The sequence below is a fragment of the Callithrix jacchus genome, chromosome 6 (genome assembly GCF_049354715.1).
Source record: "Callithrix jacchus isolate 240 chromosome 6, calJac240_pri, whole genome shotgun sequence".
Taxonomy (NCBI): domain Eukaryota; kingdom Metazoa; phylum Chordata; class Mammalia; order Primates; family Cebidae; genus Callithrix; species Callithrix jacchus.
The window spans coordinates 55,089,940-55,105,202 of NC_133507.1; the positions used below are offsets into that span (position 1 = coordinate 55,089,940).

At 41.6% G+C, this 15,263-nt stretch overlaps 2 protein-coding genes across 2 annotated transcripts in view; one reads left to right on the plus strand and one right to left on the minus strand.

Moving 5' to 3' along the window:
- The window catches only part of CIRSR (corepressor of RBPJ and splicing regulator), a 47,949-nt gene extending 42,007 nt beyond the window's left edge, over positions 1-5,942 (plus strand). The window contains 10 exon segments of the mRNA XM_078327382.1: positions 2,653-2,694; positions 2,697-2,744; positions 2,747-2,759; positions 3,636-3,649; positions 3,652-3,721; positions 5,156-5,254; positions 5,256-5,320; positions 5,323-5,624; positions 5,626-5,677; positions 5,680-5,942. Of these exon segments, the coding sequence (XP_078183508.1) occupies positions 2,653-2,694; positions 2,697-2,744; positions 2,747-2,759; positions 3,636-3,649; positions 3,652-3,721; positions 5,156-5,254; positions 5,256-5,320; positions 5,323-5,624; positions 5,626-5,677; positions 5,680-5,804 (830 nt within the window). The 3' untranslated portion in view covers positions 5,805-5,942.
- Positions 5,943-9,562: 3,620 nt separating this feature from the next.
- Positions 9,563-10,477, minus strand: LOC144576635 (uncharacterized). The gene is made up of 2 exons (XM_078327378.1): positions 9,865-10,477; positions 9,563-9,703 (listed from the first exon to the last, which is right to left on the minus strand). Exons 1-2 carry the CDS (start codon positions 10,310-10,312, stop codon positions 9,690-9,692), a joined length of 462 nt encoding a protein of 153 aa, XP_078183504.1. The 5' UTR covers positions 10,313-10,477; the 3' UTR covers positions 9,563-9,689.
- Positions 10,478-15,263: the final 4,786 nt, after the last annotated feature.

Below are 15,263 nucleotides of genomic sequence, written 5' to 3' on the forward strand. Positions count from 1 at the left end.
CTTAATTAAACCTGACTTGTCTCATCTCCTAAACCTAGGACTTTAAACCCAGAACTTTGGTTGATATAGGAGAAGGTTTAAGTACAAAAAAAAAATGTGAATAAGATGATTGTGAAAAGTACTACTACTAAGAGCATTTTTTAAAATTATGAAAAGTACCATAATATAGTCATAAATGCTGGATAGTGGCCAGGTGCAGTGGCTCACACCTGTAATCCCAGCACTTTGGGAGACCAAGGCAGGTGGATTGCTTGTGCTCAGGAGTTCAAGACTAGCCTAGGCAACATGGCAAAACCCCGTCTCTACCAAAAAAATACATGTTTTTTAATATATAAAAATATATATACTAAATATATAAATTTATAGAAAATATATAAATATATTAATATATATTAAAATGTATAATTTCTTCTATATAAGAAAGTTGAATAGCTATTGGTAAAAATAATAGTTGTTCCTCTTTATTAAGTACTATTTGTCAAGCACTTCACTAAGCACTGTATTTACAGTCATACAGTGTGGAAGTATGCTAAATTTACGTACTACAGAGTTCAGTGGGGGTGTTTGAAAAATATAAATGCTAGAAGAGTAATGTTTAATAGTCTGTATAATCTTTGACACTGGGGAAATAGATCATTTTCTTGAAGTAGTTGGAAGTATTGTAAAGAAGTCATGTTTTCTATCACATGTTATTAAAATTACCTATCATGTGATGAAATTAGTATAACCTCTCATCATGATGGCCAAGCTCTGTGACCCTTTATTGGAGTGGTTTTTATTCTAATTCTTAACAAGTTTGCTATCTGAATTCATTTGACATATTATAAAATTGTTGACAAGGAAATGTAGTTTTGACACTTCAGAAGAGATATTTTCTACTTTATAAAATTAAGTTCCTACATGTGAAATTTGAGAAGCCACCAAAGTGAATGTTCTATTATTCATTTGAAGCTCTTAATTGTATGAACACTTTTATGTCATTTAGAGGCAACCAGTATTAATATTTCAAATTCAGTTTTATTTATATTATCAATATTAGCAACCAAACTGAATAAAGGGCCATTAAAGTAATATATAGGAATTAAAAATTTTGTATAGAAGAAAAATTTAAAACCCTCTTGGTTTAAAATAAAATATTAATCTAATAAGACAGAGGTGCCACTTTATGGTGTTTTTAAGGTTTTTCCTAAAACTATCACATCATTAATAACTTCCCCCATACTCCAGTAATACACAGTTTTTTTCCATCATCTCTCTAATAACCTAGAGCAAACTTCCAGTTGTTCTTAGTAATATGAGTAGAATGGTAAAGCCCAGAAAATCCAGTAAAAGATATTATAACTGAGTTTTTCTCACCAAATTTTTAACTAAAGCTCCTATTGACAGGTAAACAAATTTGAACTGACTACCTTTTGCTTTCCATGATAACATGCAGGTGAATATGCAAATAAGTGGTAAAAGGCCAATGAAGCAGTAAAAAGAAATAGACAAAGTATTTAATCAACAAACTAAAGAATTCGTGTCTGAGTATTTTTCTATTCCCCTACCCTCCCTTATGAACTTATTGTTGGCAGTAACTATCTCTTTCTTCCTTAAATGGCAGATGCATCAGCTGGAGTAGTTCATTTAAGCCAGTATAGGTGATTTAGGCTGGCAACCTAAAATAGCTGCCATGAAATGTTGTCATTAGTTTGCTACCTGCAGGGAAAACAAAATGAAACAGGAATATACAAAAGGAGGTAAGAGTCTCTCCTACCTTACATAAACCTTATGATTGAGGGTAGGGAGCAAACCTTTAAAAAAAGAATTTATTTAGAGACAGGGTTTTGCCATGTTGGCCAAGCTGGTCTTGAACCCCTGGGCTCAAGTGATCCTCTCACTTTGGCCTCCCAAAATGCTGGCATTACAGCCATGTATCTACTCCCAGCCATGACACTACTCTCAGCTGAAAATTTTTAAAATGTATTGTTAGTCCCTGATTTGGGACCAAAAAGCTCACTTTTTAGTCTGAGATTTTGCAGAAATAGTAGTGTCTTGTAAAAAAATGTAAAACATGCACACCAATAGCCAGCCTAAAACTGCTTGTTACCAACCCAAGCTAGTAATTAGAAATTCCAAAATCTGGAAATAAAAGCAAGATTAATTAAAGTACTTGAATTGTTACCCATGGTGTGTGTGTGTGTGTGTGTGTTTAGCAACCACATGGCAATGTATTCAGCATTATTTGACAAATAAGGATGAGGAATTTTGAATGGAAATGAGGATAATAAATTTCTCATGTACCTTTAAAAATGTATCTTTTAAATGAACTCTGAGAGAATACTAAAAGTTTAATTGTAGTTTTTTATTATATTTTGCTTTTTGTACTAAAAACTGCCAAGCAGATAACATATAAATGTAGCTTTTTCAGTATGACAAAGTTACATAAGAAGACTTCCCCTTGCACGTAAAGAAAAATGCAATTATTTTCCATTCTGAATCTCCAGACTGCTGTTTTAGAAAATCATATCTGATTATTTGCTCAGCAGAAGATTATTGAGTTGATTTAGCTGTGATTTTACTTAACAAAGCTTCAACTGCATTCCTACTGTGGAGTCCGAAAAAGGTAGAGAGATATAAATGATACATTCAAACTGTGATTTTTGTGAACAGGGCCATCGATGCACCCCTCGGAGCTAATAGCGGAGATGAGAAACAGTGGGTTTGCACTAAAACGAAATGTACTGGGGAGAAACTTGACCGCAAATGATCCATCACAGGTAATGATCTTTTTATCAGTAAGCTGAAAATGTCTATAAATCTAAATGTGATTGCTTGTGAATTGCTACTTAATGTTTTCCAATATGCATATATCCATAGGAAAGTAAGATAGAGCAAAGACAATGCCCAAAATGTATTTTGATTTTGCTTATTATTTTAACCTAAATGAGAAATTGCTTATAAACCTATATTTTAATAAAATGAAACTATTCCTCTGCGTTTATGTGGATAAAATATCTAACTGAACTGGTGATGAGGTTGCTGGGTTTTTCTTCCTGCTAACTCACCCCCGATGTGACATTAAATAGAACCAGTGGTTAGAAGTATGTAAAAACAAACCCCTAAAAATTGTAGAAAATATTTTAAACTTAGTTAAACTATGTACTTAGTTAACTGTACATAGATCCAGAAAATGATTGAGTTTGAAGGGCTGTATTATATAGTTGATAATGTGCCATTGAAATTATAAAGGCTAAAAATTGTGGATATTTTGACCTTTCTATAAAACTCAGTTTTCTTTTTTATATTTCATTAAATTAAAAATAAAGTATTTATACTGGCAAGTGTTAAAATTCAAGAGATAGAAAATGGAAGTCATGCTGTAAACATTTTATCTGTGTTTGTCTATCATCCTTTTCCTGGAAAAGTTTCCTAATGCTGGCGAAGCAGTCACGTTAACCTCTTAGTGCCTTATGATCCACTTTGGCAAGTAGACTACAAAAATGTTTCTAATTCCCTCCCATTTTCCAATCTAAAACATCATATTCATCTACAGTGTGTCCCTGTTACAAATCTTATTTATAAATCTTTTCTTTCCTATCTGATAACGACCTTTCGTGAAATCTAGCAATTTAATGATGTCTTTGTTGACTCAGGAGTATGTTGCAAGTGAGGGTGAAGAAGATCCAGAAGTTGAATTTTTAAAGTCACTAACAACCAAACAAAAACAGAAACTTCTCAGGTAATTTAAAAGTATATATTTAATAGATTTATTTTTTCCTTATGTTTCATCTCAGTATCGTATTCAACTGTGATCTGAAGAGCTCCTGAAGGTACGTAATTCATGCATCACATTTATTGATTTATTCTTCACTCATAGCTAATACAATTTTGTCTTTCTTTTCAGTAACATGGAAATGAGTGCAAGATTGTATACTCAGATTATACCACAAAACTATTGCACTTTTCAAAGCGTTTAATTTGTAGCTGTTACTTTTCAAAAGAGATTTGTATGTATCTTCACAAACAATTTGTTCTTAGAAAACACTTTTGGCCTTTTTTTTAATGTTCGGTAAAATTTTATGAGAAATGCAGAAAGAATGCTTAAATTTAAGGTAAACGTGAATTTTGTTCAACAGACTACCCCTGAATTAAAGAATCCAAGAAATGTCTGCTGAGTCCAATAGAGGGAGCTCATGATGTTTTGAGAATCGCTGGACAGAACCTAGAGACTTATTTTCAGAATAACTCAAACATATCATAAAAACAAGTTTAGAAATTCACAACATTTTAATAGAATTGTCCTAATTATTTATAAAACAGAACAATTGTTAAAAACAAGTATTAACTATATTATTTTATAAAACCAATATTTCAAAAGTTTAATGTGTATTCTTACTCAATTTCTGGAGAATATTCTCTGGAATTTTGATAATGTAATGTTTAATATTTATATGCTGTAAAATAGTACATAAAATTAATTTTTCATCTGATTATAGTTATATATTTGCTTTTAAAGTAGGTCCAACTGAAAGGTGTGAAAGGTTATACACCTTTCACGGGTTTCTTTAGATTAGGATGACGATTTAGAGTGCTATATAATTTCAAGTTCTAACTCAGTAAGAATTTAACAAAATAGTAGTCATTACTATTGAAGTATAGTCAGAAAATTGGCTTATGCATTTAATTTTTTAATTTAATATATAAATGCCTTGAATAATTTTAAAGGAAGAAAATGAGTTGTCATTTAGTAAACAATGAGTTCATATATGGATACCTTTTTTTTGAGACAGAGTCTCACTCTGTCACTCAGGCTAGAGTGCAGTGGCACGATTTTGGCTCACTGCAACCTCCGCCTCCCAGGTTCAAGCAAGTCTCCTGCCTCAGCCTCCCGAGTAGCTGGGATTACAGGCCTGTACCACCATGCCCAGCTAATTTTCGTATTTTTAGTAGAGACGAGGTTTTTCCATGTTGGTCAGGCTAGTCTCAAACTCTTGACCTCGTGATCCACCCACCTCGGCCTCCCAAAGTGCTGGGATTACAGGTGTGAGCCACTGTACCTGGCCATGGATACCATTTTTAGTAACTTCTAAGAAAATATATTATTTGTTCGTAACTTACAGTTGATGAAATAACTATTTTTCACAGTCTGTTACTATTTATTTCCCAATTACAGGAAGTTAGATCGACTGGAGAAGAAAAAAAAGAAAAAAGATCGAAAAAAGAAGAAAAAGCTTCAGAAGAGCAGAAGCAAACACAAAAAACATAAATCCTCTTCCTCTTCCTCTACTGAGACTTCAGAAAGCAGTAGTGAGAGTGAGAGTGACAATAAAGAAAAAAAAATAGAAAGGAAGAAGAGAAAGAAAAGCAAGTGTTCAGTGCAGAACAGCAGTGATTCTGAAGAGAAGTCTAAGAAGAGAACACTTCATGAAGAACTTTCCAGCAGTCACCATAACAAGGAAAAAGCCAAGGAAAAGCCCAGGTTCTTAAAACACGAGAGTTGTAGGGAGAACAGCAAACGGAGCCATTCCAATTCTGACAAAAAGTCCAGAAGCTGTAATCATAGCCCAGAGAAGAGAGGCTCTGAAAGAAATGAAGGGAGTGGCAGAAGCCACGGCAGGGATGAAAGGAGCAGGAGAAGCCGGAGCAGAAGTCCTGGTAGTTATAAGCAAAGGGAGTTAAGAAAATGGCCACAGCGAAGTCCCACTGAAGAGCAAAGTAGAAGAAATGACACCAGAAGCCATGGCGTAGATGTATACAGAGGGGGAAAAACGTACAGAGAGCACCCAGGAGATAAGCATGCTAAAGTGACACAAAGAGAATGAAGCAGAAGTAGAACGAGAAGAAAGAAAGACTGTATGTGACAGTTACCTGGGAATAAAATATCTCCACATTTTTATTAAATACCTTTAGCAAGGGCTAAATTATGTACTATTGTCTTTCTAATAAAAAAACCTCAATTTTAACTTTTCATCTCTGTAAACTGTCAAGTCAAGTACAAAACTACATGAGTACCATAAGAACAAATTTTGCAAATATTTGTAAGTAAGCTATTTTGGGACTAGAAATATTTTCTGTTGGTAACTGTTTCTTGTGCCATATACCAGATAAAAACTGCATATAACTCTGTGACATTTTCTTTGTTCTGAAACATCATTAAAAGAATGACAGTACATTGAATGGGTATAATTTAATTTTTTTTCAGTTCAAATTTGTTATTCTAGGATTTGAATTTGCTTGAAGCAAAGTGTAAAATCATTCAAATTCACTAGTATGAATTAAACTATGGATTAATCTTTAAGACTTTTAAGCCCCCTTTTGGTGTTTTTTGGATATTAGTTTTCTGTGCTGGCATACAGATTACCTCAAACTTAAAACAGTCCAACTGAGCCAGGCGCTGTGGCTCACGCCTGTAATCCCACCCTTTGGGAGGCTCAGGCGGGTGGATCACTTCAGGTCAGGAGTTCGAGACCAGCCTGGCTAACATGGTGAAACACCAACTCTACTAAAAATACAAAAAAGTAGCTGGGTGTGGTAGCATCTGCCAGTAGTCTCAGCTACTTGGGAGGCTGAGGGAGGAGAATCACTTGAACCTGGGAGGCAGAGGTGGAAGCTGCAGTGAGCCAAGATCATGCCACTGCACTCCAGTGTGAGCAGCTGAGCAGGACTCCATATCAGAAAAAGAAAAAAAAAATCCTGTATTAATAGTTCTAGAGGTCAGACGTTTTGACATGGGTCTCACTGGGCTAAAGTCAAGGTGTTAGTAGAATTGTGTTTCTTCTGGAAGCTTAAGGGGAAGGTATGTTTGCTTGCCTGTTTCAACTTTAGATGCTGCCTGCATTTCTTGGCATCTGGCCCCCTTGCTCCATTTTCAAAGCTAACAAAAGTCAAGCCCTTCTCACATCTAATCATTCTGACACTTTGACATTCGGCATCCTTCTTCCAATTTTAAGGACCCTTGTGATTACATCAGGCCCCCTGAATATCCTGCAATAATCTCCCAATTGTAAGATCAATGTTAATTCTATCTGCAACTTTAATTCCCCTTTTCTGTGTAATGTAACATTCACAGGTTCCAGGGGTTAGGACATGTACATCTATGAGGGACTGTTCTGCCTTCCACAAATGGCCCTTCTATTACTGGCATACAACTATTAAAGATTTTACTTCTTACCTGGTTGATCCTGCCAGTGAGGGGTTATGGGGGGAGATTTTACTTCAAATGAAACAATGCAAATGATTTTTATATTTCACCAGTATAGGTATATAAGGCATATTTAAATTTTGCTGCAAGTTTTCCTTTGTGTTTCAAAGGATACGGTAAGGGAAAATTACAGAAAGAACTGGTCTAAGTCACAAATAACATGCAGCTCCAAAAAAACATACTTCACGTCTTGGCCACAAGTATTTTTGTTATCAGTGTTTTTTTTTTTTAAACATCTGCTATTTAATACAAAACAAATATTAGATGGTTTTAATCACTGGCAGTCACAATTCCATAAATTCTGTAAGAGAGCAAATAACTCCTATTTGAAAGAAGTAAAACCACTCCATGTGGTCTGATATATGTCTTTGCCTTGTCTCTGCACACACGGAAAACAAATGTCCTCTAATTTCATAAAAATGGAAGGGGTAAGCAACCCTTGATTATTTAGATTTTTAAGATGGAGAGGGGAGGAACTTGAATCCCTTCCACAGTACTGTTTACTAACTTACAGCATCCCTCAAAGATCCCTTCACTTAAAAAGCATGCATTTGAAATTGATAACTGCTAATTTACACCTTGAGTTCATCAGTGTTGCAGTGATTATTTTCTACCTTATGCCTTTTTTGACTTTATAATTTTTTATAATGTCAAAACCTATGCAATACTTACTGCCTTAAAGGGTTTCTGAAGCAATAGTGTTCATGAAGAGAAATGCTGAAATGCATCCTGTAATTTAAAATGAATTAAATGTTATTTCTTATACTTCTTTCATTTGACTCACAAAACATGGTGCACTTTTTTTTTTTTCTTTTTTTTTTTTAAACCACAGATGAGGTCTTGCTACGTTGCTCAGGCTGGTCTTGAACTCCTGAACTCAAGCAATTCGCCTGCCTCAGCCTCCCAAATTGCTGGGATTATAGTCATGAGCCACAATGCTTGGCCAATGTAGTCCACTGTTAACTTTATATAAAGTGGCCGTGAGAATTTTTTTAGTCTCTGATTTAATTATCCTTATTGTTAGGATTGAGAAACTATACAGTACTGCCAAAAGCCCCAATATTTTTACCCATCTAATTCTGAGAAAAAAGAAATTCCATGTAGTTATGGAAGATGTTGATTTTCTGTTTGGCGTTTAGCCTTGGTTACCCAAGGGTGCTCAACAGCCCTAATGAACTAGCATTCTAACTTTGTAAACTTAAAAAACAGAAGAGAGGCATCTTTCACAGAAAATCATACCAGGATAACAAACAGGTTTAAAGAGGCTCATCAGCTAATGTGTTCCACCTAATCTAATGATGGAGAAAATAATTGGAAGTTATTTTTTAAATAAAAATATTAGGTAATTCTACTTTTGCTTTTGAACGTAAGCTAAGAACCAAGGAGATGAACCTTCTAAGATGAACCTCATAATAAATAGGACGTCTAGTATGTGTAGAGATTCCTCTAAGTACCTAAAGCTCAAGAAGAATCCTCCAGATTTAATGAATCTATGACTTAAGAACCCAAACAGAAGTCCTCACCGGAGACATTTTTTAGAAAACCAGTCTGGTGAAATTTGTCATTCTTACGCTTCATAGAGAAGTTCCTTTAAAGAAATCTTGGTACACCTACACATTTCTTATTTATCCATGAACCTGGAACTGCACGAGGCATAGGACACATTTTGCGGGTATTTCTCCCCCTGGGAAGTCTCCTAACATTTAACATAACACTAGCAAATTAATTCCTGTAGGAGGTGCTGTCGATTTATAAATAACCAGGAAAGATCAAGTTGCTAGGTTGGAACTTGTTTATCTGAATGTCTCCGTAGTAAATTAGTCCTAATTCATTTTAATAAAGGCCAAAATGGCCAGAGGTCTCTGTAGCATAGTGGCAGGTCTCCTTACCTTGCATTGTAAAATGGAGATCGTGTTTTGAACCAGAGGGCTGTAGTCTTAAGAAAGCTTTTCATCCGAAAGGCTTGGAGAGACCTTTCTTGCTGTTCCTCCATGAGACTGCTTGCTGATAGTGAATCAAATCATTCCACGCTGCTGGAAGCAGGCGTTTCCTAGTTTTAATCACTGAACACTTCGTATGCTTTGGCATTGAAGCTCAAAGGGTTCAAAATCCACCTGAGCCATTTCACTCTTCTCCTTACCTAATGACGACTGGGCCAAGACTCAGGTGGAGGCAGCTCCAGAGGACTGCAGCTCCACACCCCGGACTAAGACTAGGAAGAAAGCAGCGTTTTTAAGGCCTGAAGCAGCTGAAAGATATTTTAAAAATATTCAGCAACTGAAGGATATTTAAAAATCTTATTTAGGTTTTCTGAAAAAGAAAACCTCTCCTATACTTATCATTTCTTGAAAAGAGATAAAAACATGCAATACCTGCAGGCTTTGGGGCATTCTCTGATCGAAAGGAGAAAGGCCTTTAAAAAGTTGTGAGAACAAGTTAGACCGGGGAAAGTCTAAGGCTTGGGAAAGCGGGGGCCGCTGAGAGCTCTCCTACCTGATTGAGGCTCCTAAAACCCGGTTCCTGTTGACGGGAAAAGAAGAGGTAACTCCTCAGCACTTTCCCCCTTTCTCCTCCCTTCACGCCACACTTCACATCACCCCCAGAATGCCCAGAATGTGACAGTAATGATGAAGATATGCGAGGTGAACGCGGAGAGCTGTCTGCAATGGAAAAAAACGCACCCTCCGGCTCGACCTGCCCTGGAGCCGCGTTTCCCCAGCCACTCCGGCTTGAAGGGCTTCGCGAGGGGTTGGACAGAAGTGGAGGTCCGGGGGTTCCGGGGCTCACAGAGCGGGGCTTCCTTCCTCTTACAGCAGGAGGACATCGCCCTAAACCTAAAGGAAGCCGGAAGCGGGTGGAGAAGGGTGATGGGATGAATTCTGGCGGGAGTCGCCCCTTCCCATCCGAGGCGACGCCCCCGCTGCGTGCTCTGATGCTTTCCTTCTGGATGCGCGTCTGGCAACCTTGCGAACGCACCCCAAACCCAAATGGGGAGGCCGGAGTTGAGGGGGCGCTCACCCTTCCTAGCAGAGGCGCCTCCCAGGCCAGGAGGCCGCTTGACACCCGACCCACAAGGTGCGGCGGGGAAGGGTAGGGGCCGGCCCTCTGTGCGTCTCCCTCGGCCCCCATTGGCCCTAAGCCACCCCCCTGAAGCAATTTCCAGGCCTTTCCGCCTGGGGCTCGCCCACTGAGGGCCTTGCCAGTCCCCGCCTAAGCTTGCCGAGCCTCTGGCGCGGATCCCGCGCGCGGGTCGGAAGGCGGATTCGCCTCCAGCAGTTAGGAATGAGTAGCTCCGGCTCCACAGGTGAAGAGGGCGCTTTATAAAGCTCCTGGGACAAACAGGAAGATAACTACTTCCGTCAGCAATCCGCAAACAGAGTACGGATGGGGGAGACACCCTCTCACTTTGCATTTCCTTTATAAATAAACAAATCACCCAGAAATGGTTATTTGCCTGCAAAACAATGCAAAATCCCCAACACGGATTTCTAAAGGAAGATAGTGTAGGCGTCTTGGAAAATCTAGAACTCTTAGGGGCTGTGGTTTTCCGGGTCCTCGACGGCGGTCGCTGAAGGGACGTGTCCCCACGGACATTCTGAAACCTTTTCCTGAACTGGAGTTGCAAACACACAGTCTATATTTATAGCAACAATATATGGAGGAGGCATGTCTGTATGTATTTACCTCATACATATTTCTATACACTCCAGCGTCTGGGGAGGGTGGGGGGTAAATAACAGTGAACGGTTAAAATTATGGAGAAGGGATAATAACTGATTACTAATTTGAAAGTAAACAAACAGGTGACTTTTTCAGATCAAATTCCTCCTTGTATCGTTACAATAAATATCTCTGAAGGAAGCTCTCTATTTATGTTGTCATTGATTAATTCTTCACTACCTCATTTGATTTCGATTTAGAACGATTTGATTCTAATTTAATTAGCATGTAATTTGGATGTACATAATTACTGTAATTATGACATTCAGGTAAGGCAGCTTTAGGCTGAAAGGCAATTTCAAATTTTCTAGCAACCTACTTTGTACTGGGAAATGGACAAGGACTTTGCGCCCTGCTATCCAAGTAGTAATTAGCACATCTTTGAAATAGGCAGTGCGGCGGGGTTTGTGTTAAAACAGCAAATACAAACCCAGCCGAGTTACCCGCCGCAAAGGTGGCTACGAGTCCCCAGAAACGCACTGCATCTCCCCCGCGCGAGTCCAGGGATCCCGGCGCCCAGGCGCCTGGGCTGGGCTCTCCCTGCTGCGGGCTACGGCGCCTCCGTCGCCTCGGGCGCAGTGTTTGAAGGTGTCGCTTTTTAAATTAAAATACAATAAATACGCGCTGGAGGGTGGAGGACACAAAAAAGGAGAAGGAAGTCACTCCAGGCAGTCCGAGGACGGACTGGGGTGGGGGAGATAGTGGACTGCGAAGAGGGGGGGAAGGGGCGGCGGGGGGAGGGCAATGCACTCAGAGGAGAGAAAATTGGCCTACACCCCCAACGGTTACCCGATCTCAAATTTGGGTTTCAAAGGGAAAAGGTGAGCACAAAATGGGTTGGTTTGCTACGGGATGGTGTGCGCACCCTTCGGGGAGGCCTGGGGAGGAGGGCTTGGGGGTTTCTCGCCGCCCTCGGGGGCCCTGTTAGCCCGGCTCGGCACCAGCCTGCCTGGCCGCCCCCCACAGCCCCCTCGGGCTGGGGTGGCGGCCGTTGGACGAAGGCGAGGCAGAAGGCTACTCTGGCCCGCCTCAGGTTCCGGCTGCGAAAGCAACGGGTTCCTTGCCTTCCCTAATTGTCCACGGGGGGTGGTGGGGTGGAATGGTTTGGTGATCTGCTGGCATCGGCCTGGTTCCAGCCGGCCCTGGATGGTCCCCGCAGGCCTTGCGGGACGGAAGCCGCGGATACAGGGTCGTGGGAGTCTGAGTCTACAGCTGGGTCCCCACATCCTGGGGTCCACGTCGCCGACAGCGCTCAGTATTCTCAACTCTAAGTTGGAAGACCCTGAAGTTGCCTTGAAAAGGCTGTTAAATGCGACAATTCTAAGACCAGGGCCAAGCGGTCGCTATTTTGTTTTGTTCCGATTTTCAGTTAGCACGTTCCAGAAATGACTCTCTTGCCCAGAAGCCACTGCTAAGCAGTGCTCCCCACCCCAAGAGCAGTGCTCGTTCCCCGCTGGAACGCAAACCCTCGCGTTTCTTCGCAGGATCCGCTGGGTTGCTGCTGCCGGAGGCAAAAGCTGGTCTCCCCGCGCTGACAGCCGCGATCAGGGCAGGCAGCTGCCTTTCCGCCTGGGAGCTCTAGATGGCGCCAGCGAGCCGCACTCGCCAAGCTCCTCTTATGGGAATCAAGAGCTACTGTCAAACATAAAAGCAAATCAGAGTTTTCAGTTTTTTTAATGTGTTAAGAATGTTATTCCTTAAGAAAATTTGTAGCTAAATTATTCTCACTTAAAATAAACACTTAGTATACCAATTACACAAATGGGCGGGATTTGTGAGATTTACTTCATCTGCATTTTTGTAGTGGAAGAGAGCCTTGGTGAATACAGATAATAGATGCAAATAAGATTAGAGTTAAAATAAATAAAGTTTCCATCTGAATAAAACGAAATTCAATTTTACACGACTTGTAACGATTTGACGAAGGTCCAGACGCGCCATTCAGGTGCACAATCTAATCTCGTCAAAATAACGTTTCCCTCCTTGAAGAAAGAAAATCTTTTCTTTTTCCTCATCAGGTAGAATCTAATTCAGTCCAAAGTGAGAAAACGCGTCAGAAAAGGAAACGCCGGAGGTCGGTGCGGATCGTGGCTGGGTGGGCGCTGGGCCGAGAAAAATTTGGTCTTCGTTTCTCTGCTGCGCTGGAAGCTACGGGACAGGAAACACCGGGGAAACCCGGGGACTCGAAATCGCACTGTCCTCACTCTGGCCTGGGCGGGACTCTGCACCCCCAGGCCGCGGCCCCCACCCCACCGACCTCCAGGCCGCTGCCCACCTCTGCCCTTGGGTCCCTGGCCGGCTCCTCCTGTCCCCCTGAGCTGGGGAGGCCCAGGCCGCCGGGGCCCGGAGGTGGCCCTGGGGAGGCGGGATCCCACCGCAATTGGAGACCGAACTTGTGTTCTAGTTCGGGGGGCTCTCTCCTCCCACGCGCGCTGTCTCCAATTTGGTCATCCTCGCCGGCCGGTCGCCACCCGCTCAGGTCAAGGTTCCCCGCGCCCCCAGGGGCGCCTAGGGCTGGGGGAAGGGCGGGCAGGAGGCCTGGGCCCTGTTTTCGCCGGTTGGCTTCAGCCGGAGCACCGGGGCCCCACTCCCTCCGAGCTCCGGTTCTGTGCACTGCTGTCTCCCGGCTGGACGCTCTGGCCTGGACTACCGCCCGCCACTCCCAGGAGCCTGGGTGATGGACGTCCGCTGACCCGCGGGGCAGAGGCAGCGCGCACAGGCCTTGATCACTGGCCTGCGGAGGGAGCCGTGCGGCCAGCGGGACCTGCACGGCCGGGCCCTTTGATCTGTCTTTATTATCAACGAGAAACAAAGCTGCCTGAGCCCGACGCCCGGGCGCCCGCGTTCCTCGGGAGACCCACCACACCCTCTACTCCGCGCCGCCAACCCGCGGCCCCCAAACGCGCCAGGCACCCTCTGGGCTCCAGCGCCCCGGCCCGAAGCCCCTCCAGAAAACGCGCCGCTGCCAGCCGGTTCTCCAGAAGACCATCCCCCCAACCAGAGGCGCGTGGGGAGTGGTGGGCTCCCGGTTATGAACAACATGAGCCGGGAGAGAAAATGGCTAAAGTGAAGAAAAACTCGAGGAAGAAGAGCGGGGCAGCCTGGCTGCACGGTGCGCAAGGAGGAGGAAGAGGCCCTTGAATGTCATGCTGCAAACTCCCTGCTGGGGACCTTCGTTCTGTTGTATCGCTACTTTGCGACTTGGTGTTTCAGAACAGTTTCCGAGTAAACACTTTGCTGACTGTTAATAACAAGAACTTATTTTTTCCTTCCTAAAAATCAAAACTTTCGTTCAAATTCCCAAGGCGGACAGTCATCAAAAATGGGGAAAAAAATTATGTTGGTGCTGACTTCGCTTGTATTTCCTCCTGTGTGAAAAGTCTTTTAGAAATATTTTTATTCTGTAAATATGTACTTTATTTTCTAAATTAACATTTTTTCGAATTGCGAAATTATCTCATTTACCAATTTTCTTTTTGTCTCTCCCTCTTAAACTGGGGCTGTTAAGTTGGTGGTCAGAAGACAAAGAGAGTGAAAATAATTTTCATTTCAATAATTGCCTTCTGGTCAATTTAACTGTGCCTTATTTTGAAAGAGACTGTCTAAATGAGATTCCTGTCCCAAATGTGTTCCCAGGCCTGATCCCAGCCTTTAATTATTCCTGAGTTTTTTTCTTCAGAATAAGACGCCGCACTGAGTAATCACAAAGAAGTCAGAGAGCATCCTTGAACCTTTTCAGAAGCAGCGCCACTGATATTCAAATAACCTGCGAGGGCCATTTGACGGCGCGGGGACCTCGGCATTTCCAATTCACTATTTGCATAGATCAGCCGTCTTTGAAAAGGAAAGGAGCAGTTGTCTTCCATAACATTAAAAAGCCTAGTTATCAAATCAAGTGCTTAGTTTGGGGGCTTTTAAAACGTTTACATTTTATCTCAGGTTGCCCTTTACCGTTTGACATGCAAATTTGGTGCAGTTAATTTAGACAATTAAAAAGATCTTCAAGGGAGCTTTGTCACAGAGAATATTTGGAGTTTTCCCCGCGGACCAGCTGAGATAAAGTTGGCCAGAACAAATGATGTCTAGGAGATTAATTAGATATTTGATAAGACATGAATCCCTAATAAGGGAATACAAGGCACAGGGGGCTGCTGTGTGCTCTAAGTCAAAATTAATAACATTTAACAAGATTTTCATTTAGGCATGAAATGTCTTTTCCGGGGTATTGACTCTAGCGATTTATTCCCTTGAGTTGCTTCCCAACATACAGGGCCTTGGGAGCGAAAAGACTTTTTAAAAAGCGTTTTCCTTTCACAGATTGTTTTTAAATCACTTTTTAAAAACAAACAAAACCACCAGA